At 43.6% G+C, this 27,956-nt stretch overlaps 4 protein-coding genes across 4 annotated transcripts; all 4 read left to right on the forward strand.

Moving 5' to 3' along the window:
- The first annotated feature begins 915 nt into the window (after positions 1-915).
- jun (Jun proto-oncogene, AP-1 transcription factor subunit) lies at positions 916-2,896 on the forward strand. The gene has a single exon (XM_080001868.1). The coding sequence runs from the start codon at positions 1,212-1,214 to the stop codon at positions 2,175-2,177; it is 966 nt and encodes a 321-aa protein (XP_079857994.1). The 5' UTR covers positions 916-1,211; the 3' UTR covers positions 2,178-2,896.
- A 2,627-nt stretch (positions 2,897-5,523) lies between these two features.
- On the forward strand, positions 5,524-9,401 carry caiap (CARD- and ANK-containing Inflammasome Adaptor Protein; the record flags this gene model as incomplete). The annotated part of the gene is made up of 3 exons (XM_080024416.1): positions 5,524-6,489; positions 7,213-7,395; positions 8,658-9,401. 3 exons carry the CDS (start codon positions 5,524-5,526, stop codon positions 9,399-9,401), a joined length of 1,893 nt encoding a protein of 630 aa, XP_079880542.1.
- Positions 9,402-10,726: 1,325 nt separating this feature from the next.
- Positions 10,727-13,818, forward strand: LOC307228614 (uncharacterized protein). The gene is made up of 5 exons (XM_079998330.1): positions 10,727-10,811; positions 11,023-11,063; positions 11,146-11,220; positions 11,661-11,862; positions 12,555-13,818. The coding sequence occupies exons 1-5, from the start codon at positions 10,745-10,747 to the stop codon at positions 13,046-13,048; spliced, it is 879 nt and encodes a 292-aa protein (XP_079854456.1). The 5' UTR covers positions 10,727-10,744; the 3' UTR covers positions 13,049-13,818.
- Positions 13,819-24,491: 10,673 nt separating this feature from the next.
- faslg (Fas ligand (TNF superfamily, member 6)) lies at positions 24,492-27,575 on the forward strand (the record flags this gene model as incomplete). Its single annotated transcript, XM_080024426.1, has 3 exons — positions 24,492-24,758; positions 25,964-26,009; positions 27,166-27,575. 3 exons carry the CDS (start codon positions 24,492-24,494, stop codon positions 27,573-27,575), a joined length of 723 nt encoding a protein of 240 aa, XP_079880552.1.
- Positions 27,576-27,956: the final 381 nt, after the last annotated feature.

The raw sequence follows: 27,956 nt of genomic DNA on the forward strand, positions 1-27,956 counted from the left end.
TGGGCTATCCCATACAGTAGATACATACTGTAGAAGTAGATGCCTGATTCGCCGCTGAAACCGCTTGTCGATACGTCAATAGCACCGCCATCTTGTCACGGTATCTGACTGCGAGCACTGCGCGGCACTGCTACAGGACAAGGTTACAGGTTGCGCTGTTTCAGAGGGAATTGTACATGAAAAATAATAATTGTTGTTTTTATATACAATACAATATTTACAATAAACGTACATATATTGTGCATATTTACATATACAATATTTTTATATTTTATATTGTTAACTTCACATATATAACTATTTTAGGTGTTTTACCCAACCCCGTCACTTATCATTTTGATTTTGCACAATTTGCGGCACAACACGGTGGCATTTGTTTGAAAGAAACACCTACAACTTTACTAATGCCAGTTAATTTTAGAGAAGGGTTAGCCTGATGTGGCGTGATATACAGTTGGTTTGATACTAGGGACAAAAGCGTCTGCCGGGTGACGCAGTGTAGAGTAATGAAGTATCCCAATATCTCCATCAGCGCGCGGTGAGCCGAGTGGACACCTCGCCAAGATGGCGACGGCGTTGCCGCATCTGGCCCTCCAATATCCACGGGCTTCTCCGCCGCCGCCGGTTCAAGCGGGCGACCAGAGATTCAAAAACAATACGTCATCCCAGGGTGCACCGCGCCGAGCTCCCTCCCTCCGCTCGCGGCATTACCTCATCCCACAATGCACCGCGAGCGTTTAGAATCTTCTGGGTGGTCGTCCAGGCAACGCGCATTATCGGCGACACGGCCACGCCCCCTCGACACCTCGAGCCAATGGGAGCCGCCGCGCATGACATCATGGTTATTTTTGGAGGGCGAGCGGTGGCTGATAAGTTTTGCCTCCACGCTGCCGCGTCCAGAGTGTACACACCGGACTGAGAGCGCCGCACCGGAGAGCAGATCTCCCGAAAGAGCGCTACTCAGACGGCTTAGGCAAAGGAGAGAGCGCCACTGGAAGAGTGGATTGAAATATATAAGGAGTGAATATCATTTCGCTCGGGCACGAACCGTCCCCTTAAACGCAGCTTCCGAACTTCGGCACTCGGAAAGGACGCGTCGGAGTGCTTTGTTTTTTATAGATCCACGGACGAGTGACAGTTTGAGGGGAAACCGGGAAGACACGTTGTTATTATTATTTTATAGAGAGACTGTGTCTTCGGGTTTCTCTTCTATGTCTACCAGGATGGAAACCACTTTTTATGACGACTCGCTCAGCGCCTTCTCGCAGCATGACAGCAGCGCGGCTTTTGGATACAACCCCAAGGCGCTGAAGCGCAGCATGACGCTCAACCTGGCGGACCCCGCTGGGACCCTCAAGCCGCACCTCCGAGCCAAAGCCGGCGACATCCTCACGTCCCCGGACGTCGGGCTGCTGAAGCTCGCCTCCCCGGAGCTGGAGCGGCTCATCATCCAGTCCAGTAACGGGCTGATCACCACCACGCCGACCCCCACGCAGTTCATTTGCCCCAAGAATGTCACGGACGAGCAGGAGGGCTTCGCGGAGGGCTTCGTCCGGGCGCTGGCAGAGCTGCACCACCAGCACATGCCGGCGGTCACGTCGGCCCCGCAGACCGGTGCCAACACCGCGCTGCCCCCCGTGTCGTCGGTCGCCGGTGCCACCGTCTACAACACCAACAGCACCATGCGATCCGACTCGCCGGTGTACGAGGACTTGAACACTTTCAACCCGGCCATCAGCACCGTCTCGGCGCCCAGCTACACCACCTCTGCCCCGGTCATGTCATTCCCCGCCGCCCCGCCACAGCTCCCCCTGTACGGGGAGCCCTCCGGCCCGCTGGCCCGCCTCTCGGCGCTCAAAGAGGAGCCGCAGATCGTGCCCGAGATGCCGGGGGAGACCCCGCCGCTCTCCCCCATCAACATGGAGAGCCAGGAACGCATTAAGGCGGAGAGGAAGCGGATGAGGAACCGCATCGCGGCGTCCAAGTGCAGGAAGAGGAAGCTGGAGCGCATCTCCCGGCTGGAGGACAAGGTGAAGAGCCTGAAGAGCCAGAACTCGGAGCTGGCCTCCACCGCCAACCTGCTGCGGGAGCAGGTGGCGCAACTCAAGCAGAAGGTGATGAACCACGTCAACAGCGGCTGCCAGCTGATGCTCACCCAGCAGCTCCAGACCTTCTGAGAAGGAGGAGGAGGCCAGGGGAGGAGAGACTTGCACTGGAACGAAACTGGACACTTCGTTTGATGGTGACCGGGTTGTGTCTCCAGGATCTGGGCTGATGTGGCACCGCACCGGCGCGCCGTAGCGCCGTCCTTGGTGCCGAGCCGCCCACAAGGCATGCGTCCCACGGAGGGGACTCTGGCGTGGGGCGGTGTGGCTATGAACCAGAGGGGGAATGGCAACAAAAGCAGGACAAGTCTTTACATTGTCCTGCTTTTCTGCGGGACTTTTGTTAAACTACACCAAACTCTGCATGGGCAGGTGACGAAACCCAGTGTTAGGAGGATGAAATATCCTGCGATGGACTTTTAGGCTGTTTTTTTTGTTTTGTTTTTCGTTTTGCTGTAGCCACATGGCGCCAAGTTTTGGGCGTGTTGGCAAACATCTGAAAGGCTGAGAAGTTCTAACAGAAGCTGCCTGACTTCTAACTTGCAGTAAAAATGTACTTTTTTTTATACTGTAAGAGACTGTTCATTACGTTAGAAAAGCTTCAAGGTTCACTTGTTTCTTTCTAAAAAAGTTTTTTAATGAGGTTTCACTCATTGTTATATGTATATATTGACGATTGAGTACTTATGTTTACCCTTTGTAAAAAGAATACTGAATATTTTTTTTATGTTTGTTTTCTGAGCACTTCAGGAACTAATCAATATTTAAGAAATAAAATAAACTACACAAACTAAGAACTGTGTCTGTATTGTGTGTGCGTGTGCAACTGTGTGTGTGACAGTGAAAATCCAGTTGTACACAGGTGTGGTCTGGACCCCCCACTAAAACATGTTGCAACACGTTGCAAGAGCTGCTAGCTCTCAGTTCCTCAAGGTAAATTCCATTAGTGCAGGCTATTGATCCAGGCTAAGTGATTGTGTTTCAGACCGACTGACCCAGCACTGGACGTCCTTGCAGAACTCAAGTTGGCCACCTAAGGCCTCACTGCTGAACTGTCCACAGATTATCCAGCTCAAAATGACTCCCATAGCCTGCATGTCGAGGAGAAAGCCGGAGTGGAAATTGCAGTGGGACAGCAACACATATCAAAACAATAGGAAATAATAATAAAGACAATGACAATACAAACAGAAAAAATGGCTAACTACAATAAACCTATAAATGGTCATATACAATAAATATGTTTCAGGAAAAAAATCAACAATAAACAATACTCGGAACTATCAACACTTTACCTGACACAACTAGTAAACAATAAAGTGAAGTACTTGTGTATCTACCAGTGGCTTAGTCAATATAGTACATTTATTAATATTAGGGATATCACAAGTCTGCGTAACTTCCTTACTGTTGTGTCACAAATAGTTATAAAATGTCCCTCTGACAATCCCAGCAAAGCCCAAGCCAGAACTGAAGGCCACTCAAAAAACTGAACGTGAAGTCACAGGGATCCTACTTTACTGGGAAGCAGAGCAGTCGTGGGACAGACGTCTGAGCGTTTCCTCCGCAGTTCAGCAGCTCTCCACTAGACGGCGCCATTGTATACACAATCTGAAATGGACCCTGAACAGGCTGTTTTGCCGCATAACTCAATTCTGTGATTGATCGGCTCTTTAAACAATGTAGGATACAATCATCTCTTTGTCCATTCGTTTGTCTATGGGATAATCACAAAATGGTGGTCTATCCGAAAATGGCAATACTATTACTTCATGATGGACTATATTATGGGCATTTGCCGACGTTGTTTATTTGCTTATTTGTTTATTTACATTTACATTTACATTTACATTTAGTCATTTGGCAGACGCTTTTATCCAAAGCGACTTACAAGGGAGAATAACATTCAGCTACATTGCGACAGAGATTAGTGTAACAGTAGTACACTTTCACAGTAGTACACTTTTATCTACTGTTTATTTATTCATTACATAAACAATGTATTCTGATTGGCTGCCACATTAATTAAATAATAGCACAAACTAGATAGAATAAAAAAAAATATATATAATCAACACAATATATACATATAATGGCAAACGCTGTTACAAACTAGGAAAGAAATACGGATTTCAACATTAAACTGTTTGAATGAAAACGGATGATTTCATCGTATTAATCATATTATTTTCCCAGGAATATCTTCTTTCTGGCCTATTCGGATTGCAAAACACGAATACTGACGTTCTGAGCGCAGTACTACGTACGGTTTGCCACTTAAATTGATACCGTTCGCTATTAATTGGGAGTTCTGCGGACACACGGTATGACGTCGATGCGGGACAATGTTGTTTGCATTGAATTGCCGCGCGCGCAGGGGATTTGCGTTCACCGCAACATCCTTTCACAAGTCCCACGCGCATCATCAACTCCGACAGTTGTTTTGAACAGATTTATCGCGCAAAGCTGATTCTGCGCTAATTCTGCGCTAATCTTGCCCAAATTAGGCGAGAATGACATCACTCCGGAACACGGGGATCCTTCTTGGCCATATAAGGGAGAAAAGCACACGCGGAAGCCACGCGTCACGGGGGGGGGGGGGGGGGGGGGGCCTTCCTGGAAGTCGGTCGCGCGCTACACAGGCGCGCGCAGCGGGAATTATGGGATTCACTACCGTCAAGAAGTCACCGAAGGGAGGAGTTGGCGTGACACCCTCACGAAAGTAATAAAGATGGAAAGATAATCCTTTACAATTGAATAGGCCACATAGTACAGCCCTGTCAAGAAAACACGATGAATTAAGACTTGGCGGAACAAGTCAAAAATAGTAAGACGTACACATTTAGGAACAGAACGAAAATGATAAGAAGTAAGGAAAAAATGAAGATGGTCACTGCCAAGACCAAAGTGCTGAGGCTCAAAGTACTAAACGATTTATGTCAATAAAGTCATCATTACATTATAATATAAACACACTTGGCTGAAGATAAACGATGCTCATTACTTGCTGCTCTACAATAAAAGCTTCTTGACACAAGAGTAAAACAGTCATACTCACTTTGTAAAGCCTTTGCAGTATTCTTCAATAGCAGGCTTTTTTTTTATTATATGACTCTTATTCTTAATGTAGTTCAACAAGCAGCCTGACTACCTTCGCTGTAATGGTTATCTGCATCCAAAATATCTGATTGCTAAGGTGAGATATTTCACCTAGCAATCAAGTACACCAAGCACACGTTGAGAGATATTCCCCAGATGGGACAATGGTATACTAATGGCAAACGTCTGTTTTGAAAATATAGTTTAAAATATATTTCCTTACAACAAATTATATTTTTGAACAAAAATGATAAATAAATACAAAGGTTTTCCAAATGCTCAGACAGCGTTGAAGCACACTAACCATTATGCTGTGGAAATGGTGCGGGCCAAAAGGCACGACCTGATATGTGGAATATCTCAAACTGAGGATCTGCTGGAGCTCCTTGTCTCAGAGGGCGTCCTCTCGGGAGCCAGGAGATCCATCGTGTTGTCCCTCAGGAGGAGGGAGAAGCAGAACCCCAGCATCCTGGACTTCCTGCTGGCCAGAGGAGAGAGGGCATGTCGCAAGTTCTTCCATCCCTGTCTCATGATGGCAGAACCAAACCTCTATCGGCAAATCAAGGCCTATGTGGAGTGTGTGAATGAAGGAATTGGGGACTCGAGGAGGCAATTGATTGGATACTTACTGGAGAGGGACGAGGGCGGACCGGACAGGAGATCTGACCAAATTGTCCCCCAAAAGACGAAACGTCCATTTGTCCACAAAGAGAAATCCAGAACTGAACCTGCAAATGAAGACAGGGATCTTGTGCCGATTGTAAAAAGAAAAAGCAGAACAAGCCTTAGCCGAAGAGCAAAGCATGAACCAGCATTAAACAGTCCAGGGAAATATCCAGGACATGGGGGCAACAGGAGGGCAGCTGTCAATAGTGGAAGATCCCCGCTGAGCATGGACTTATCCATCATCGAGCTCCTCTTACGACGAGGGGCCAGGATGGACCTGAGGGACCCCAAAGGCCTCACGGCTCTTCATAGAGCTGCTCACAGCGGCCACAGTGACACGGTTCAGGCCCTTGCAAGGGCCGGGGCCTTGATTTACACCCTGGACAAGCAGGGGGAGACCCCCATCCACCTAGCTGCAAAGAATGAGCCCCTGGGATCAGTCAAAGCCCTCATGGAAGAAGAGAGCGGGGAGGCCGGGCGGCCTGAGTGCCTGACCCAGGACTCGTTTCTCCACAGAGCGACCCGGGACGGGGACTGGAGGCTGGCCGAGCTGCTGCTGCAGGGTGGGGCCCCTGTGGAGGCCAGGGACGTCCAGAAGAAGACAGCTCTGACCCACGCAGTCAGAGGAAACCGTGAAAGAACCGTGCGCGTCCTTCTCCAGTCGGGAGCTGAAGTTGACCAAGCCGCTGTGAATGAAGCTGTTAAGCTCAACCGCGGCTCAATTCTTCGTCTGTTGCTAAGTGAGTACAATGACTTATATACTATTGTATACACTATATACTATATACTCTCCCATGAGAAAATATCTGTGTGAATATGACTCTTATAAATAGGACAATGGTCTATGTTTGACCCTTTCATGCAGATTTTAAACAACATTTTACTTATACTATGTTTTTATATTACATACATGCCATATACATATAACATGTATATGGCATATATATGTACATAGCTTATATAAAATTGATTGCACATTATGTTTTATGAAACATGATAAAGGAGGCATAATCATGTGAAAAAAAACTGAAAATCATTGCATGTTCATATAGGAAATCATATACAGTTCAAGTTCAAGTTCAAGAGATTATTTGTCTCATACATATTCATACGGTCATACATAGTATATGCAGTGAATTGTATAAGAACACATGATTCTATTGATTTATTTTCCATATGGGATGCTATATACTATACACAATAAACTCCATTACTTATGCTCTTGGTAGATATTGCATTGAAACAGTGAGTGTTGTTTTTAAGATTGAATTCACACATAAATGCATTGCATGGAAAGATCCCTGCATATGTTTTGTATTTGTGTACTTTTTTCTGCTCTCAGCTCATTCCCCAGGATCCCTCATTGCCGAGGCCAGAGGCTCCTTTTCTCTCAGCCGTGAGACAGAACCGGAACGCAGCGGTGACGGTTCCGATCGATGGCGGAGGGGATGTCAACATGTCCGACCAGCAGGGATACACCCACCCTGCTGCTGGCTGCGAAGCTCGGTCACACACAGGCCTTCAGGTGTGTGTGTCCCAGACTGGGAATAGTGGGTCTAGACTAGAATCTTTATGTTTTAGGAATCAGTGAGTTTCAGTTAGTTAATTAGGTAGAAATTAGGTTAGCTAATGTGTTCAGTTTAGAACTTATTGTGCATAATCTCGGGTGCGTTGCAAAGACATTTCACTACATATACGTATGTATGGACGTATGTATATGTATGTGACAAATAAACTTCTTGAATCTTGAATCTTGAATCAAACAAAAAAAACAAAACATTTCTATTGGCTCTTCTCGCTGTACAAAGTATACATGACAACAAGTCAATAAGATCCTGACTGCAATAACCAATATTACATTTTTGTTTTATTATAATTTATTGTGTTATCTTTCAGTATTACAATGCTTCTTTATTTCTTTACAAAAAAACAGAAACTAAAATAAAAGAATAATTCTTCAGGAGAGACAAAAAAATAAATAAAGCCACTCAAAAAGGCAAAAGGGTAAACACTTTGTATGATGTACTGTATGCCAACCCTCCTATCAGCTGCATGTACACATGTGTATTATACCATGATTAAGTATTTATCCTGTTCAGATATATTAAGTAGATATTATAAATGGATATAAATTTTAAAATATACTTTTTCCACCTCAGAACCCTGATAGAGAAGCCCGACTGGAAGCCCGACTGGAAGCCACTCTGCCGGACCGCTCATCAGTCTTGCACCTCGCTGTTCGTAGCGGCAGCGTGGCATGGTTCAGACCTTGTTGGCAAAGGGATTCAACCCCAACACGCCAGGACCCAAAGCTCACACACACCTCCAACCAGGCCGCCCTGCACACTTTTGTGTTAGATCTCTAAAATTTGGACACAAAGTAACTACATTCGTCTACTATAGACAGGATCATTTCAGCCTTATCACAGACAAGTGATGTCAAATACGAGGACTTCCGGTGTTACAACCTACCCCAATACTCGAGTAGGAGGTTGTACTCCAGTCTTCTACCCTGTTACAGTTTCAGGCAGCTGTTTAAACAAACACAAGCTCCAACACTTTAACTTAAACTCTCTTGGTGATAATGAAAAAATAGTCAAAATCCGAAACATTAACTTTCTTACATTTACGTTCTTACTTATAAGTCTTTTTGGCTGTAAAATATGCATTTGTGCTTATATAGCCATGAAACTCCATATGCGAGTCCTGTGTGACTATCTTATTATGTTTGGTGGAACGGCTGCTGTTACACCTCTATCCTCAGCCTCCCCCATGTTATTTTTTAAGGTAAACGCAAGAGCCCAATATGGCAGCACAGCTCTACACATCGCCAGCCAGCAGGGCCACGCAGAGACGGTGAACCAGCTTCTTCAGGGCCAGGCTGATGTGGGAGTGAGGGACCGACGGGGGAGGGCGGCCCTGCACAGAGCCGCCACATCACCGGGAGACGAGCCAGTGGTGGAGCTGCTGCTCTCATCTGGAGCCAACCCCAACGCCACAGAGAAAGAGAAAATAACTGCCCTACATCTGGCGGCTATGGAGGGAAAGGTCGACGGCGTGGGGTCACTATTGTCCCACAGGGCGAAGGAAAGGGCGAAAGGCATGTGCATCCCTCTTCATCATGCGGCAGCTGGTGGAAACTATGAGGTGGTCAAACTTCTAATTTCGCAAAAGAAGAAAGGGATGGATGAGAGAAACACGTGGATGAAAACACCTCTCCATGCCGCAGCTGAGAAAGGTCACACTGATGTGGTGGAGCTGCTCTTACGGGTTGGGGCCCAGATCAACGCTGTGGATAACAGTGAGGACACTCCGCTGCACTGCACTGCCCGAGCCAGCCACCAGGAGGCAGTGAGGAGGCTGGTGAGCCGGGGTCACGGGGGGCCCCGGGGGCCGCAGGGGAAAAAAGCAAATCTGCAAGCCACGAATAATGTGGGGAAGACCCCACTACAGGTGGTGGAAAGTGGATGCACCCAGGACCATGAGGACATCGTAGCTGCCATCAAGAAAAAGATGCTTCTCATTAAATAGCTGAGGATAATATCCATCTGCAGTGGAACAGTTGGAACTAAAACTCTGGAAATAACTACTTACAAATTTTATCAACCACCTGGCCAGTGTTACTGGGAATGAAACTAATGTGAAAAATACAATGCAATACATAACTGAAATATTATACTATGATATGTATATCTGATATCTTATAATATACTACATAATGCTTGTTTTGAGACTCTAGTTTTCTATGCATGTATTTTTTTCCTTCTCTTTTTGCCATTTTTAGAGGTAGTTTGGGGATTGTTTTCTTTTTGGTCTCTATATGTGGGCCTGTCAAGCCGCATGGGACTGCAATAAAAGGCTGTAGGCTAAAAATAAACTTGATTTTGGGTTGCACTTGGACTTAGCCCTACTAAGAGGTGACTGTTTACGCTGATCATCCTGTGAGTTGGGACATGCTACTGACCCAGCTTCAATCAGATCAAATATTTACTAGCACAGACAAAATCTTCTGTGTTGAGCTGCACTAAATTCAAACTCCACTGCCCTACTAAATTTTGGATGAGGAAAAATCTGGAATATTCCAAGGCCCCATGACCTGTTCCGTAGAGGAGCGACCAAGCACTTTGACCGACGTGGTTGTAATAAAATAAATTACGATAAAATACTGATCACCACACTCATTTCAACCGAAATGTTACTGAAATTTAGGTTGAAGTTCAAGGTCAAGAGATTATTTGTCACATAGACTTACATACGGTGAATGAACCTTGTTTCACACTGTCAGTTCCAGTGACTCACCACACAGTGGCGGTATCAGCTTGACGGTTTTTATAAATGTATTTATATTTATAATGTTATTTTCATAGTTATTTATAAAATATGATGTTTCTATTATTTGCACTCTACTTTATTTGATTATTATTTACCTTTTTTTGGCTGTTGGATCTTGTAAAAAAAAAAACAGCTGTGTACATTTATTTGTATGCTTACGCTGTTCACTATTTGTTAGAGACGTCGTTTTTTAAAGTAATCGAGCACATCATTTTTATGTCCAATCTTTTGGATTCCCTGTGACAACAGAGTCGGCCCAAAACAGAGCACTGTGTTTGCAGTGCGTGTTGCCGCGGGAACTAATTGTTTGCTCATTTATTTTTAATTTTTAATATACAGATCGATCTATCTATTTAAACGGACAGACAGACAGACAGACAGACAGACAGACAGATAATGCAGTGTTTGTTTGGCTTTACTGCGCAGTGGTTGCTGAACTCCACGTAAACAAAATTCGAACACGTGGCCCCTTAAGGGGCGTGGCTTTAAGTCACTTGACATTGTTATTATCCGCTCAAACTCCATGGGCTTCCGGTGGGGAAATGGCGAGGAACGAAGAGAAACAACAGGGAAGACTGAACAGATTGTGGCTTCAGAAGGAGAGAGAGGGTATGGAGCTGGTGGTTATCAGTTATTGTTTAAGAGTTGGGTTAATAAATCACGAACATAACTTTTGATCGTCATATTTTTAACCACCGAGCGCTGACTAACGTTTTTAGTGTCAGGCTAATCCTAATCCCTTTGTCAGGGATTCTTTGTATTCAACATAGCATAAAACATTCATTCTTCCAGATTAACCATAAAACATCGTCATTTGCAGAAGGTCGAATCAAAGATGTGCACGAGCCCAGACCCAAATTGGTCAGTAAATATAAATTTACAAAACGCCAAACTTAATGCTGAAGTGGCCTAACTTTATGACTGCTGGTACATTTCTCTGCAGTCGGCTCTTAATTCTGCCTCCTCTGTGAAAAAATGGATCCCCAGCATCAAGAGTGAAATTGAGTACTACTTGCAGGTAGGTGCACAGAACTGCAACTAATGATTACTTTGATGATTAATTAGTTCTTTGGCATATGTGATTAATCACACATCTCGACAATAGATCGACTAAATATATGCTACAACATGATGAAAAATCATTACCTTTTTATATAAACTTAAATAGGCATCTTGAATTTTCTTTGTATGGTTACCCATTATTCGAAAAACATAACTTGTAATGTTATTGTGTGTCCACCAATATGTATTGGTGGACAAGCGCAGACATTCACATTTTGTCATAAGTCACTATTATATCTATAATTTGATTACTAAATGTGATTTTATACATTTTCTGTCAATTTACTCATCAGTTAGTTTAATAGTTTCACCCCTATAGGTGATAGCTATATTGTTTAGAGGTGCCTTGTTTGTAATATTAATTTTAAAACTTTGTGTTTGGCTGTCACCCCTCAGCAGTCGCAGCTTTTGCACTACCCTGTGAGGAAGATCGCAGAGTTTCAGCTCTGCATCCAGGACTTGGAGAGAGAGTACAAACGCTTCATCACCAAGTTGCGTGTTCTGGATCCCACCTGCAAACATCAGCCGTGGACTCCCCGTGCGTACACCAAGAAGAGAGCCAGTGCTCAGGACTCCCCAGGCTCAGTTCATCAGACTGGTGAGCTTCATTTCTCAAAATAAATCACTCAAAGCTTAGCAGCTCCTAAACATGGTTTTTAATCATCGTGTCCGTTTCTTTAAATGCTGCCTCAATTTTTCTCCAAACAGAAAATGGTGGCGTGTATTCTAAATGAGTGTTACTTGAATGCTTCACATTAGCAACACCATTGCAAATTATGATAAAGAAAGCAAATTCTCAAAACAGTACAAGCCTATTATTGGAGAAAGGTTTTGAACATAGCAACCAATCAAATGGAAATTTTGAGGTGGAGTATTTCTGTATGAATGTTACTGACTTGCTCAGTAGCCGCTGAGTCGCACAGAGTGTGAAGAAATGGTTTTACTTCATTGTGAATTGATGTGCCAGCATGGATGATCATATCACTTTGGCAGCTTTAAATTCTTTCTTCAAATTCGCTTTGAAACTTTAGTCAGTTACTTGTCAGAAATAAATGTTGGTGACTGTGGAATCAATGTATTGCAGCACAGATTGCCATAGAAAAACATTAAGTTGCTCAAAACAGTAAAAAATATATACTGAAGATGGCCTTTAAAGGCATATTATGCAGGATTGCCCAACACATACCCAAAAAATGGAGAAAAATACTGCATCTCAAACAGTATTATCAGACTGACAAGGAACGTATCATTACTCACTGCAAAGTTCTGTCTTTCCTCTCTCATTTACAGTTAAGAAACTACGCTGTTGTGTATCAGACGACAATGGGGGTCCACTGAGTGGAGCTGAGAGTTACCAGAGCAGCAAACCTCTCTGTGACGAGAGGCAGGGATGTTTCAGCCAGGGATGTTTCAGCCAATCAGAAGCCAAGCCCGGAGCACCGGTCCAGAACGATCCCTCTCTAGAACAAGACATGCCGCTCTCCTTCGACCACACCCGGCTGGCGGTGGCTGTGGCTGCATTTCGGGGACCGGCAGTTCACCCGGTTTCCTCTCACACTCAGGACCTGGCCCGGGTGCTGCAGGCTGGCCTGCCCAACCTGCAGCGCTCAGGCAACGTGTCCCGACAACATACCAGAACGTCCGCTATGCACCAGAAGGACAGAGCCGAAAAACACGAGCCGAGCTCCGGCTCAAACACCGACCAAATAGAAAAGACACCAGAGCCCGTGCACGTCCTGGGACTCGGCTGCTACTCATCCTCAGACGAGGAATCTGACACGTGACATTTAAAGATTTAACAGCCAGATATTCTGCCTTAACAATCTCTAAATCTCTTTTTTAGAGGTTCTATGCCAAGGATAAGGAAAGATCACCAAGCCATGAATTTAAATGGAATGGAAATGTATGTCAATTGAATTAACAACAAAACCTGGCAGGCAAACTCATGGCAATGGATACATATAAAAGGGGGAGAAATATTCTATTCTCTCTCCAGTCATTCAACAACAAACCCCCAAATCCCCATAAAGATCATGGAGAACCCACATAGCTCACAGTTCAGTGTCTTTTTTTCGTAATATTCCCACTTATACTTTGTGATGCAAAATTTTTCCCAAAGATTGTAAATCCAATGTTGTGTATTTTAATATAAACATCAATCTGGGGATGGTAGCTCAGGCGGTAGAGCTGGTGGTCTAGTGATCTAAAGGTTGCTGGTTTGATCCCAGGCTCCTCCTGCTAGCATGCTGTAGTGTCCTTGAGCAAGACACTTAACCCCTAATTGCTCCTGATGGCTGCATCCGTCGGTGATTGAACAATTGTAAGTCGCTTTGGATAAAAGCGTCTGCTAAATGAAATGTAATGTAATGTAATCTAAGGAGGCCTCCAAAAACATATATAATTACAAAAAAATACGGATGACTCGAGTCGACGATTCAGCTGAAACTCTAAAAGTAAATCCATTTGAAAAATGCTCACTCACATCTTCTGATATATTTCTTTTGCGATTTGGTTGCTGTTTGATGTTTCACTTATTTTAACTGGCATCACAGAGACCTCCACTCACACTCCATTCCAAACATTTTAGGCAGCAATTTCTGTGCGTGCCTGCGTAAAATGTTTATAAAAGATATATATTTTTTTATCTCTTGATGCTTTTACCTCGCTATAATTATCACTGTGCATGTATACAATGATCAGCCACAACATTAAAACCACCTGCTTTATATTGAGTAGGTCCCCCTTGTCTGCCAAAATAGCTCTGCCCCGCCCAACAATGTATAGGTAGGTGGTGCATGTAAAAGTAACATCCATATGAATGCCAGGACCCAAGGTTTCCCAGCAGAACACTTCCGTCGGCTTGCCTTCTTCCCATAGTGCATCCTGGTGCCATCTCTTCCCCAGATAAATGACACACCCGGCCATCCACATGATGCAAAAGAAAATCTGATTCATCAGACCAGGCCACCTTGTTCCATTGTCCAGTTCTGATGCTCATGCAGCCCCATACGCAGCAAGCTGTGATGCACTCTGTGTTCTGACGCCTTTCTATCATAGTATAAACCATTAACCACGCGCATCAATGAGCCCATGGTCACCCATGACCTTTTGGTTAGTTCACCGGTTTTCCTTGGACCACTTTTGGTCGGTACTAACAACTGTATACTGGGAACACCCCACAAGACCTGCCATTTTAGAGATGGTCTGACCCAGTCATCTAGCCATCACAATTTGACCCTTGTCAATGTCGCTCAGATCCTTAAACCTGTCCATTTTTCCCTGTTTCCAACACATCAACTTCAAGAACTGACTGTTCACTTGCTGCCTAATACAGTGGGGCAAAAAAGTATTTAGTCAGCCACCAATTGTGCAACTTCTCCCACTTAAAAAGATGAGAGAGGCCTGTAATTTTCATCATAGGTACACTTCGACTATGAGAGACAGAATGGGAAAGAATCCAGGAAATCACATTGTAGGATTTTTAATGAATTAATTGGTAAATACCTCTGTAAAATAAGTATTTGGTCACCTACAAACAAGCAGAATTTCTGGCTTTCACAGACCTGTAACTTTTTCTTTAAGAGGCTCCTCTGTCCTCCACTCGTTACCTGTATTAATGGCCCCTGTATGAACTCGTTATCAGTATAAAAGACACCTGTCCACAACCTCAAACAGTCACACTCCAAACTCCACTATGGCCAAGACCAAAGAGCTGTCAAAGGACACCAGAAACAAAATTGTAGACCTGCACCAGGCTGGGAAGACTGAATCTGCAATAGGTAAGCAGCTTGTTGTGAAGAAATCAACTGTGGGAGCAATTATTAGAAAATGGAAGACATACAAGACCACTGATAATCTCCGTCGATCTGGGGCTCCACGCAAGATCTCACCCCGTGGGGTCAAAATGATCACAAGAACGGTGAGCAAACATCCCAGAACCACACGGGGGGACCTAGTGAAAGACCTGCAGAGAGCTGGGACCAAAGTAACAAAGGCTACCATCAGTAACACACTACGCCGCCCAGGGACTCAAATCCTGCAGTGCCAGACGTGTCCCCCTGCTTAAGCCAGTACATGTCCAGGCCCGTCTGAAGTTTGCTAGAGAGCATTTGGATGATCCAGAAGAGGATTGGAAGAATGTCATATGGTCAGATAAAAACCAAAATAGAACTTTTTGGTAAAAACTCAACTTGTCGTGTTTGGAGGAGAAAGAAAGCTGAGTTGCATCCAAAGAACACCATACCTACTGTGAAGCATGGGGGTGGAAACATTATGCTTTGGGGCTGTTTTTCTGCAAAGGGACCAGGACGACTGATCCGTGTAAAGGAAAGAATGAATGGGGCCATGTATCGTGAGATTTTGAGTGAAAACCTCCTTCCATCAGCAAGGGCATTGAAGATGAAACATGGCTGGGTCTTTCAGCATGACAATGATCCCAAACACACCGCCCGGCAACAAAGGAGTGGCTTCGTTAGAAGCATTTCAAGGTCCTGGAGTGGCCTAGCCAGTCTCCAGATCTCAACCCCATAGAAAATCTTTGGAGGGAGTTGAAAGTTTCTTCTTGGCCCACTGCACCTCAGTTTATTTGCACATGATTCAGAAATATTTTGCTTTTTATGGCATTGACAGCATTAGCCGTGCACTATGCATGCTTCTTTTTCCAAGAATAAAACTTAAAATAAAATAAGAACGATTTTGTAGATGAAGCCCATAATTTGTGTTCCGCTGAATTTTGTTAAGTTGGTCCTTACAATATCGAGAAATCTATTACTGACATTGGAAACACTGATGGAATGTCTCTCACCATAATCACAACCTGTGGTGAGAACTAACTGCTGTATAATTACTCATAATCTCAGACATAAGCCCCGTTAGGAAGTTACTTGCTGACTTGCAGAGTTGTCACGCTCTCTGCCGTGTTCTGCGAGTTGAGCGGTAACTCTGCCCACGGCTTGGTTAGACCCCAACCCCCCGTGCTGCAGAAGGATGCTGTTATGACCACATTTCTGAGAAATGTACGCGTCTTCCACTGTGCACGCTATGATGTCACCAATTTCACTCTGATGCAGCGACATCTTTGACCTGTGGACACAGAAAAGTGGAAGACGAAGAAGCTCCGTCTTTACTCTGATTCAGGATGAAAGGAATTTGCAGTGTTTGCAAACTATGATATATTTTCACAGATCTTTGCCATACTGGTTCTTTTCCCATACTATTTTAACATAATATGGTTTCAGACATACGGTACTAAACACTAATTTGGGTTAACAGTATACTAGTATGCAGTGGTGTAAAGTATAAATACTTTGTTACTGTACTTAAGTATATTTTGGGAGTATCTGTACTTTTAGCTATTATATTTCTGTCTACTTTTACTTAGCAACATTAAGCCCCAAAATAATTTACTTTTACTCCAATACATTTCCCCTGAAAACCTTTGTTACTCACTACAAAATAAAATCGTATGTAAACTGGTAACCAATGAGGTTAGCGTCAATAACTACTTTAGAAATTAAAAAATACCGAAATATTGGCAAGCAGAATAGAATCGGAGCAAAAATAAAAAATCTGACATTCTTTCACCATAGCATTTACTTTTACTTTTCCTTCTGATACTTAAATACATTTAATGTCATAAATTACTTTTGATACTTAAGTACATTTAATACCATATAATTACTTTTGATACTTAAGTACTTTTTAACATCAGCTGCTGTAAGACTTTTACTCAAGTGGTATTCTAATGATTGACTTTCACTTTTACCAGAGTAGTATTTTCCAAAGATATCTTTACTTTTAGTGTGACTTTCCAGTTCCAGTAGTCCACATGTGCTAGTATGCCATTTAAGATCTGTTAATCAGAATATGCTCTGAAATGTATTTTCAAATCTGATATTATGAACAGTGTTTACATGAAACCCACAAAATTGCCTTATTCCAAATAAAATCGGAACTTCAGTAAATTCACTGATTTCTGGGATGGATTGCAGCCTCCCTGACCCTGACCAGGAAAGGTGGATGAAGAATCTGGATCTCTGAGAACATTGGCTTCAGAAGTAATAATGGTGTTTCATGTTTCTGAACATGTCTGTTTTGCGTGTGACAGTGTGATGCGTAACATGATTCATGCACATCCGTGGTGTAAAACAAATGAAATTTAACAAAACAACTAGAATCTAGCCACTGGGGGGGCACAAGCCAGTGTATCATCAGTGCCGGTCCCAAGCCCGGATGAATAGAGAGGGTTGCGTCAGTGAGGGCATCCGGCGTAAAAACCATACCAAATCAAACATGCGGACAACAAATCTAATTTCCATACCGATCGGTCGAGGCCCGGGTAAACAACGACCGCCACTGGTGCCGTTAGCCAACAGGGTGTCAGTGGAAATTGTGCTACTGTCAGCACGACAATAAGAAGAAGAGGGGGAAGGAGTGTCCGGAGACAGCAGGAGAGGAAGAAAGGTAGGAGAGTAGAGTTGAGAGTAGGAACTTTGAACGTTGGCACTATGAAGGGTAAAGAGAGAGAGCTGGCTGACATGATGGAGAGAAGGAAGGTAGATGTTATATGTGTACAAGAGACCAGGTGGAAGGGGAGTAAGGCCAGGAGTATCTGAGACGGGTACAAACTGTTCTACCATGGAGTGGATGGTAGGAGAAATGGGGTAGGGATAGTCTTGAAGGAAGAATATGTCAAGAGTGTTTTGGAGGTGACGAGAGTGTGGGACAGAGTGATGAGCATGAAGCTGGAAATTGATGGGGTCATAATGAAGGTGGTCAGTGCATATGCTCCCCAAGTTGGGTGTGAGATGGAAGAGAAAGAAGAATTCTTTAGTGAGTTGGATGTAGTGGTGGAGAGTGTCCCCAAGGGAGAGAGAGTGGTCGTTGGAGCAGATCTCAATGGGCTTGTTGGCGAAGGGATCAGAGACATAGGTGATGAGAAGGTGATGGGTAGGTATGGTGTCAAGGAGAGGAATGTGGAAGGACAGATGGTGGTGGATTTCGCCAAATGGATGGAATTGGCTGTTGTGCATACGTATTTCAAGAAGAGGGAGGAACACAGGGTGACATACAAGAGTGGAGGAAGGTGCACACAGGTGGGCTACATCTTATGCAGGAGGTGCAATCTGAAAGAGATCAGTGACTGCAAAGTGGTGGTAGGGGAGTGTGTTGCTAGTGTGAGATGATGATGTGTGCATGTTTTTGGTGGGGGTCATTACTGACGTTAGGTGGAGGAAACCCCATGTGAGCACGGAGAGAACATGCAAACTTCAAGGAAGAGGTAAGGCAGGCAATAGGTGGGAATGAACGGTTACTTGATGACTGGGAAACAACTGCAGAACTGGTGAGGGAGACGGCCAAGAAGGTACTCAGTGTATCATGCGGGAAGAGGAAGGAAGACAGGGACTTTTTGGTGGTGGAATGAGGAAGTACAGGAGAGCATAGAGCAGAAGAGGTTGGCGAAAAATAAATGGGATGGTTGGAGGGATGAAGAAAGTAGACAGAATTACAAGCTGATCCAGTGCAAGGCAAAGAGAGAAGTGGCAAAGGCAAAGGAGAAGGCATATGACGAGTTGTATGAGAGGTTGGACAGTAAGGAAGGAGAAAAGGACTTGTACCAATTGGCAAGACAAAGGGACCAAGCTGGGAAGGATGTACAGCAGGTTATGAAGGATAATGATGGGAATGTGCGGAGTGTAGTGAGGAGAGTGTGTTGAGAAGGTGGAAGGAGTACTTTGAGGAGTTGATGAATGAAGAAAATGAGAGGGAGAGAAGAGTGGATGATGTGGGGATAGTGGATCAAGAAGTGCAGCAAATTAGCAAGGATGAAATGTGAACAGCTTTAAAGAAGATGAAGAGTGGAAAGGCAGTTGGCTCAGATGACATACCTGGGGAAGCATGGAAATGTTTAGGTGAGATGGCAGTGGCGTTCCTAAGGAGACTGTGTAACACCATCCTGGAAAGGGAGAGGATGTCGGAGGAGTGAAGAAGAATTGTACTGGTACCCATCTTCAAGAATAAGGGAGACGTACAGAGCTGTAGTAACTACAGGATACAATAAAGTTGTATCAGCCACAGCATGAAGCTATGGGAAAGGGTAGTGGAGGCTAGGTTAAGAGGAGAGGTGGGGATCAGTATGGTTTCATGCCAGCAAAGAGTACTACAGATGCAATGTTTGCTTTAAGAATGCTAATGGAAAAGTACAGGGAAGGATTTGGATTTAGAGAAAGCTTATGATAGGGTGCCGAGAGAAGAAGTGTGGTATTGCATGAGGAAGTCGGGGGTGACAGAGAAGTATGTAAGAGTGGTACAGGATATGTATGAGGGTAGTCAGACAGTAGTAAAGTGTGCAGTAGGTGTGACAAAGGCATTCAAAGTGGAGGTGGGATTGCATCAAGGATCAGCTCTGAGCCCTTTCTTGTTCGCAATGGTGATGGACAGGTTAACAGATTAAAAGGCAGGAGTCTCCGTGGACTATGATGTTCACGGATGATATTGTGATCTGCAGTGAGAGTAGGGAGCAGAATGAGAAGAGACTGGAGAAGTGGAGGCATGCATGAGAGAGACGAGGAATGAAAGTCAGCAGGAGTATTACATTACATTATATTTAGCAGACGCTTTTATCAAAAGCGACTTACAATCATTCAAACACCGACAGACCCAGCCATCAGGAGCAATTAGGGGTTAAGTGTCTTGCTCAAGGACACTACAGCATGCTAGCAGGAGGAGCCTGGGATCAAACCAGCAACCTTTAGATTACTAGACGAGACTAGACGACCAGCTCTACCTCCTGAGCTACCATCCCCACAGACAGAATACAAGTGCTGGAATGGGAGGGAGGGCGGCTAAAAGCTGAGAATGCAAGGAGTGGAGGTGGAGAAGGCGGATAAGTTCAAGTACTTGGGGTCGACCATCCAAAGCAGCGGAGAGTGCGGAAGAGAGGTGAAGAAGAGAGTACAGGCAGGGTGGAGTGGGTGGAGTGGGTAGAGAAGAGTGTCCAGAGTGATCTGTGACAGAAGGGTTCCAGCAAGAGTGAAGGGGAAGGTCTACAGGACAGTAGTGGGACCAGCCATGTTGTACGGTTGAGAGGCGGTGGCACTGACAAAAAGGCAGGTGGCTGAACTGGAGGTGGCAGAGTTGAGGATGTTGAGATTTCCATTGGGAGTGACAAGGATGGACAGGATTAAGAATGAGTACATTTGATGGACACTTCAGGTTGGACAGTTTGGTGAAAAAGTGAGAGAGGCGAGATTGAGATGGTTTGGACACGTGCAGGGGAGATGAGAGTTACATTGGATGCTGAGGATGGAGCTGCCAGGCAAGAGGAAAAGAGGAAGGCCAAAGAGAAGGTTTATGGATGTGGTGAGGGAGGACATGCAGGCGGTTGGTGTTAGGGAGAAAGATGCGCAGAACAGAAGGTATTGGAGGCAGATGATCCGCTGTGGCGACCCCTAACAGGAGCAGCCGAAAGAATAAGAAGAAGACTTCCACAAAATCCTTTTACTATACATTTCATAAAGTGTTAAACGGGACGGCAGTGCTTGTTTCTAACACAATACAATTAATTATTTTGACATAAAATGTTGGATTGTCTTTCGGAGGTTCTGTGTTAATTTGATTAAAATGAGGTGGCTAAGCAATTTCTTCCCACACTGCAGTGCATATGGAACCATGCTCCCATGCATGACATCAGAATGATGCCCTTTAAGTGAAAACCACTATCAGCCAAATGAGCTGGCTACCCGGCAACCAGGCTGCGTTCTAACCAACACCACCTACTACCAGAAGCAGCTGTTTGATGGAAACTGGTGCAGCCATGGAGAGGGAGCACAGCTGCACGGAGAAGCAGTGTCAAATGGTCAAAATTACAATTTCATAATGAGTTCAATTGGAAATCCACCATGACATCACAACAACAAATTCCTGTCCTATATTCTACAAGGTTAACTCTAGTTTAACCAGGTAAAAACAGAATGTGGATTTCATATGATTTAGATATGAACAAAAGTAGAGAGCTATAAGACATTGGGGAATATTTTTTATTGATATATTGACCCTCTTTACGGTTTTTGATTCACTTCAAATTCACAACAGAGGATCAATACCTGAATTAATTTAGATTCTTCATGTGCCACCAAAATCGGGAATTTCTTCAATTCTTCTATATTTCCAGATGTTCATGCCTCCGTAATTTCACTTTAGTGATATGTTTACATTTGCTGATTTTTCTGTTGGAATTTTAGCTCCTTGAGCCCAGTTAAGTTCATGTTTTTGGCCCATTTTCCACTTTACTTGATTGATCAAAACAATTCTATTTGATATAGATTTTCTCCACCTTCTCTTCATATACCACTGATGGTATATGTGCATCCCCACAACTGACATAACATTTATATTCAAATAGTTGTATTAATGTTAAAAACGTCGGCGTTAGCAAACTAGGTATTGGTTTGGGTAAATCAGCTCATCTCATCTCATCTAGGCTCTTTCTTTCTCTCTCTCTCTCTCTCTCTCTCTCTCGCTCTCTCTCTCTCTCGCTCTCTCTGATCTCTTGTGTCAATGTCAGCATGAAAGACAACATCGAGACTTCATGTCTTTTCATGTGGCAGAAACATCCTCCCACCAAGATGCTCGGTTCCCTCGAAACTGCTGCATCAATGTTTACAATGCAATGTATTTTATATGGAGGGACTCAGTTGAAGTGAAGTGTCAGAGTAAGTGTAGCAGTGTGTCATGTGTGAACACTGTGCATTTAGGTTGGAGAAAACGATATCATTAAAGTGAAGGTTTAAATCCTGAGGATAAATTCAATCAAAACTCTCAATGGTAAATACAGTTGCAAGCAGCAATGAAAGTACTATAGAAGCAACTGCCAAACTGCTCAGACCTTCAGATTTTTTTGAAACTGCAGAAGGTGTGAAGTGTGAAGGACCATTTCATGAAAATGAAAGTGAGGAGCACCAGTGAGAAGATAAGTTTTACTTCATGAAAGAAAATCTAAATACAAGCAGGGGACTGTTAACGTATATGTAAAATTCATACTACTTCCTACACTTTGCTTTTATACATACTACATACTCCATACTATATACTACATATGTTATAAGTAATACCAACTATATACTAAATATTACATACTATATACTTAACTACATACTATATACTACAAATTACATATGTACCTACTATATACTACATACTACATACTATTTACTACATATGTTATACATACTACCTACTATACCACATTCTACATACTATATATTTAACTACATACTATATACTACAAACTACATATGTACCTACTATATACTACCTACTACACGTTTACTACATACTATGTACTATATACTATATACAATATACTACATACTATATACTATATACTAGGTACTACATATTTCTTACTACCTGTTTGTAACAGTCTACTTTAGGATGTGAGTAAAGGAAAAAAGATGGAGGTCTTAGGTCTACATACTACATCATTATATAGCCGCTGCACTTCCTCTGAGCACGTTGAGGGATGATGACGACATAGCCGAGAATCTTTTACCGGTGTCTTCCCCTCACAATGCATTATGGCATACGCTCACCAGCGCAGTGCGCAGTTTTTACATACTACAATTTTTCATCGGGTGAAATACGTCATTGTGGTACTTTCTGCACACACAGAAAGAGTTACATATATTCCAGTAATTATCTGCAATACTTTATTGAACAATAGAGAGTCTTACATTTTGTTCAAATGTGCCTTAAAAGCTCTTAAAAACGACTACATTTTTACCCTCAAACCCTTAGCACAGATCACTAGGTCGGGTTGTCAATCGTCAAAAACAAACAATGACCCAACAATCCAGTGAATTTGTTAAAAGATTGTTGAACAGTTATTAACCAAATTGTGGAGATAGAAGCCTCGAGAGTCCGACCCCAAAATAAAACAGAGGATGTTTTGGGCTCAGTATCAGTGTCAGTGCCTGGCCCGTTAATGCTCACATTCAATACGAGGGTGGTCTATATCAAACTAATGTAAGATGTTGTGTCTGCTCCGTAAACACTGATATAGGTTATTTTTAAGGTTAAGGTTATTATTTATGTTTATCCAGGTCCCGGTCTTAATGACTGTACAAACACATTTTAAAGGCAAGCATGTGACGTAATCGGCATATGTGATACGATCTCTTTATGGTTGCAAGAGGAAATCCACATCCCTTTCTTAAAAGCATGTTTATTTGGCCATGTGGCATATGCGTTGCATGCAAATTCATCACGACATCTTTGTGTTTCTAGTATCTTTCCGTTCTTGGGAGCTGTGCAAAGGTCATTTCTTTTGCTGAAAGTGGCTTGAAAAGTGACTTGTGGTTGGAGACCACAGGAGGTCAGCGGAAGACTCCAGACTCCGCTTCCTCTTGCTTCCTGCCTTCAACAAGTTTTAGTTTTTTTGCAGGGGCAGTTTTTCCTCTCCCAGCATCCTGTATCATAGATATCATCATTAGTATCTCCCGCATGCTAGTGTTACCTGTCTTCCCAGCTGTGTCTAATAGTCTTTCACTGTTTAACACTGCATTGGGACTCGCATACTAGTGTACTATCTAGTAAGCCAAATTACTGTTTAGTATGTTCGAAACCTATATATATAATACTATGCTCAGTTATTATGTAAAAAGTACCAGGATGAGATATTACATCCGGTTGAATTAGCATAGTATGCAAACCCTATACTATGCTATAGGCTGTATGGCAACCCTATGAAGCATAAAGTGATCTGTCAATGTACATTTTTTGTGTTTGTATATTTCAGTGAAAAAGCAAAAGTTCAAATACTTAGTAACTTTAATTAGGAATACAATTATTAGCACCAGTGGAGATGGATGGAATAAGTGATCAATGAAAGAGATAATGATGTAAGAATGGATGTGAACTTGTCACAGAGTCTGTGTGTGTGTGTGTGTGTGTGTGTGTGTGTGTGTGTGTGTGTGTGTGTGTGTGTGTGTGTGTGTGTGTGTGTGTGTGTGTGTGTGTGTGTGTGTGTGTGTGTGTGTGTGTGCCCACACAAGCGTGCGTTTGGGGGAGGCGGGGTGGAAACTGTGGCTTCTTCTGTCTTGAGAGAAGAGTGTTTTTGTGTAAAGGGTGTTTAGATAGACACACACCTCCTCCAAGGGAACACACATGCACGCACACACACACTCACACACACTCAACACAGTCTGCACTCCATCTCAGACCGGTGCCATGAGCCATGGCCAGAGGTATCCACATCCAGAGGTCTTCCTGGTGGATGGCAGAGGATCCCCCCAGCCCCCCGTCCCACCTCCAGGCCTGGTCCCCTGCTGGATGCTCCCCACCGCCCAGGAGAGGGCACGGGGCCGGGGGAAAAGCCGGGGCTGCACGGGATTATCGGTGGTTTTTCTGCTCCTGTTCCTGCTGGTGTTTGCAGCCCTGGGACTGGGAGCTCACCAGATTTACAAACTACAGGTGGAGCTGAATTTGATACAGCAGGTAAGCTGAGAGGTGGATGCAGAGAACTGAATAGATGGAAGATTCTGTGACAGTGCACTGGAGTGAAGAGGTGCATGGCAATGTACAGTTTCTGTGGCCTTGAGGTTCAGAATAAGGTGCATGGGTCCAGAGTTCTCAGGTTTATTTTAGGGCAGTTAAAAGTCTCACATAGTTAATAATTAATTTAAAGCATGCAAAAGAATGGCAGCCTTTTTTTTGGCAAATGTATTGCACTCATTGCACATTTAGCACCTAAGACAAAAACACAATGACCACATTTAAAATACACAGCTGTATTTTCTTTATACATATAAAATATTAAATCTATTTGTCATGTGTTTACACCTCATGCTTAACCACAAAGAGCACTGAACCCTCATGAAAGTGATATTGTTAGTCAGAATAAAATGACTGAAAGCTGAGCTGTCACAAATGAAACATCTGTGTGCAGTGGTATTGATTTAATCCGTGTGTCATTGGATCATTTCATATCCAATTTAGAGTCCAAAATCAGAAAACCAATAACAGGCGGTTATTGAATTTTTTGTTTACAAATCCAAAGTCAAAAAACCAATGACGGGCTATTTTTGCTGGAAGCAGCAAGGGTGGGCCGGAGGGGCCGCCCGCCGCCTTCACACCTTTGCTCCAGAGGCCTTCCAATCCGGGGCGGAGGTCCCTAACGAGGGGCTCCTCACGACACCGGGTCCACTTCATGGACTCCTGGCGCAACCCTTGACCAGGTCGGACTGTCCTCAGTGCGCCCCAACCGAGTCGCACCGCTCTGGGCGGGGACTGGCCTACGTACAGTACACTCGGTGCAAAGGATAAGCGGTGATGTCTGCTACCCATCCGACCCGTCTTGAAACTCGGACCAAGGAGTCTAATGCACACAGCAGTTAGAGGGTTTCACGAAACCCAGCGACACAATGAAAGTGAAAGCTCCCAAGTATCCCAGACCCCCCTCGGCTCAGGCGCACCACCGTCGATTGGTGAGGGAGGTGGACCTTGGTGGTCACAATAAATCAGAAATATTAAATGATTAACAAAAAATTCAAATTTTCTTATGTTCTATTTTAACTTCAGAGCAAAATCTATACAACAAAAAACAGCCCATCATTGTTTTTCTGATTTTGGATTCTAAATCGGATATGAAATGATGAAATGATACAGATTTAACATCATCCTCTACTCTCTTCATCCGACAGAACACTGAAGTACAGAATGGTGTTGTTACGCCTGAGAAGCAAGTTGGTAAGTCACCCCCACCACTCAATGGTTAAATCATCGGTTCGCTATCTTTCAAACCAGGTCTTATTAAAATGTTGGTTCCCATCTCATATCTGTTCATAGCACAACCTTGCTGAACCCTTTACTATTGAGAAACTTACCACTCTGCTGCAGCTTCTCACTGTGCTAAAATACAGTCAAATGGGGCAAACAAGACAAACAATAAAAAGTTAAATGTCCTCTTTGAAAATGGTAAGCCCACAATAAAATATAACTCAAGTCTTTGTATGCAATACCGGAAAATAAAAGAGAAATGGTAAACCCTGCATTTAATTGGGTTTTTGAGGGTCTTATTAACTCTTTTGACTGCACCTGCACTGACATAAGAGACTTGAAACAAGAAGTCACGTCACTTCTTATTGGCAACCTGCTATAACCAGCCTTACATTCTGGATGAACTGTGGCAAATGCAAAAAAAATTGTTGTAGTGGGACTATAATGTGAGTTTCCTATTTCAAAAGGGAGGATTTTTTTATGCCTTGGACTGCATTGAAGCAGGTTGAAAAATAACAATACTATTAAAGCGAAAGTGTTTTTAATTAAGGAAGGAGCAAAGAGATAATGGGACAATAGATACAAACTGAATAACGTCTGATGTTGCAGGTTTCAAAGAATCTGAAGTGAACGAAGTAAAAGATGATGTAAGACCTGCTGCGCACCTCATAGGTAAGACTGGCCATTTTCCCCTATCTACTTCTACTACTGCTGCTGCTTGTTTTTTTCTTCTCACATCCATTATTTTATTCTCCGCTCATCTCCCACTAACCCTTCCAGCTGTTCTGATTTCCTCAGTGTTTGAAAGTAACAAAGTCCAAGTGCCTTTTTTACTTTGCTTTAGTAAAACTTTAGTTGAACGAGTTTAAGTTTAACTAAGTACACTAACTACTTACAACTAAGAACTAACTTTAACTAGTCTTGACTTTACATGCATTTAAGAGCAAGTACTATTAAACTTTTACTTCTGTAGAAATGTCAATATGGTACTTTCATGTTTACTAGAGTAATTTTGTATCAGGATATTTGTACATTTAGTTCAGTAAAAGTAGTCTGGGTACTTTGTCCCCTCTTCTCCTCGCCTGTTTTTCTTTTCTCTCTTCTAATAACCATCTCTCCCTCGCAGGTCGGGTCAGCACCGACCCATCCAGGCAGACCCTGCGGTGGGAGCCTCGGGCGGGCCGGGCGTTCTCAGGTGGTGGTGTGTGGTACCGGGTGGAGGACGGGGCGCTACAGGTTAATCACACCGGACTGTACTACATATACTCGCGGGTGGAGCTGCTGCTGCCAGGGCGCTGTACCCACGCCGGCTCCCCCTTCCTCCACACCGTGTTCGTGAGGAGAGCCAGTCACCGCTTACCTCTGATCTTGATGAGGGGCCAGCGGGCGCTGTGCGGCCCTGGCAGGGAGGCGGAGAGCTTCCTAGGGGCCGCCCTACAGCTACAGAAGGACGACAGGGTGATGGTGAATGTGTCGCACCCGACGCTCTTGAGCCACGACCACCACGCCAACTTCTTTGGACTCTACAAGATCTGAGAAGTTCCTCTCTACAAATTCAGAATTTCAAAGGATTGACTGCCATGTGTAATATCATAGGTTTTTTAAATATTAATATTGGATGGCAGTTTTTTCTGCTGCACGCCTTGTAGACCAAAGACTGCAGTTAACACTAAGGTGCTGCTTTATTTCGTAAATGTTTCATTTGTATTTATTTCTGGTGCGGTCGTTTTTATTTTATGTCATAAAACACAAAGATAAAGAATAAAGAAAAATATCTTGATTGTTTGCATCAAAACTGATTTTTATTATAAACATATTTTGCATTAAAGATCAAAGAGGTCTTTGAAGTAGTTCTCTGATAATAAGCAGAATATATTCAAACCCTAATCTCCAGATCTTACATGTCAGCAGCCATTC

Source organism: Zeus faber (genome assembly GCF_960531495.2).
Source record: "Zeus faber genome assembly, chromosome: 1".
NCBI lineage: Eukaryota > Metazoa > Chordata > Actinopteri > Zeiformes > Zeidae > Zeus > Zeus faber.

Coding starts and splice junctions, on each gene's coding strand:
- jun (XM_080001868.1), top strand. CDS start 1,212: ATGTCTACCAGGATGGAAACCACTTTTTATGACGACTCGCTCAGCGCC.
- LOC307228614 (XM_079998330.1), top strand. CDS start 10,745: ATGGCGAGGAACGAAGAGAAACAACAGGGAAGACTGAACAGATTGTGG. Junction 11,064..11,145: donor ACGAGCCCAGACCCAAATTG/GTCAGTAAATAT, acceptor ATTTCTCTGCAG/TCGGCTCTTAATTCTGCCTC. Junction 11,221..11,660: donor AAATTGAGTACTACTTGCAG/GTAGGTGCACAG, acceptor GTCACCCCTCAG/CAGTCGCAGCTTTTGCACTA.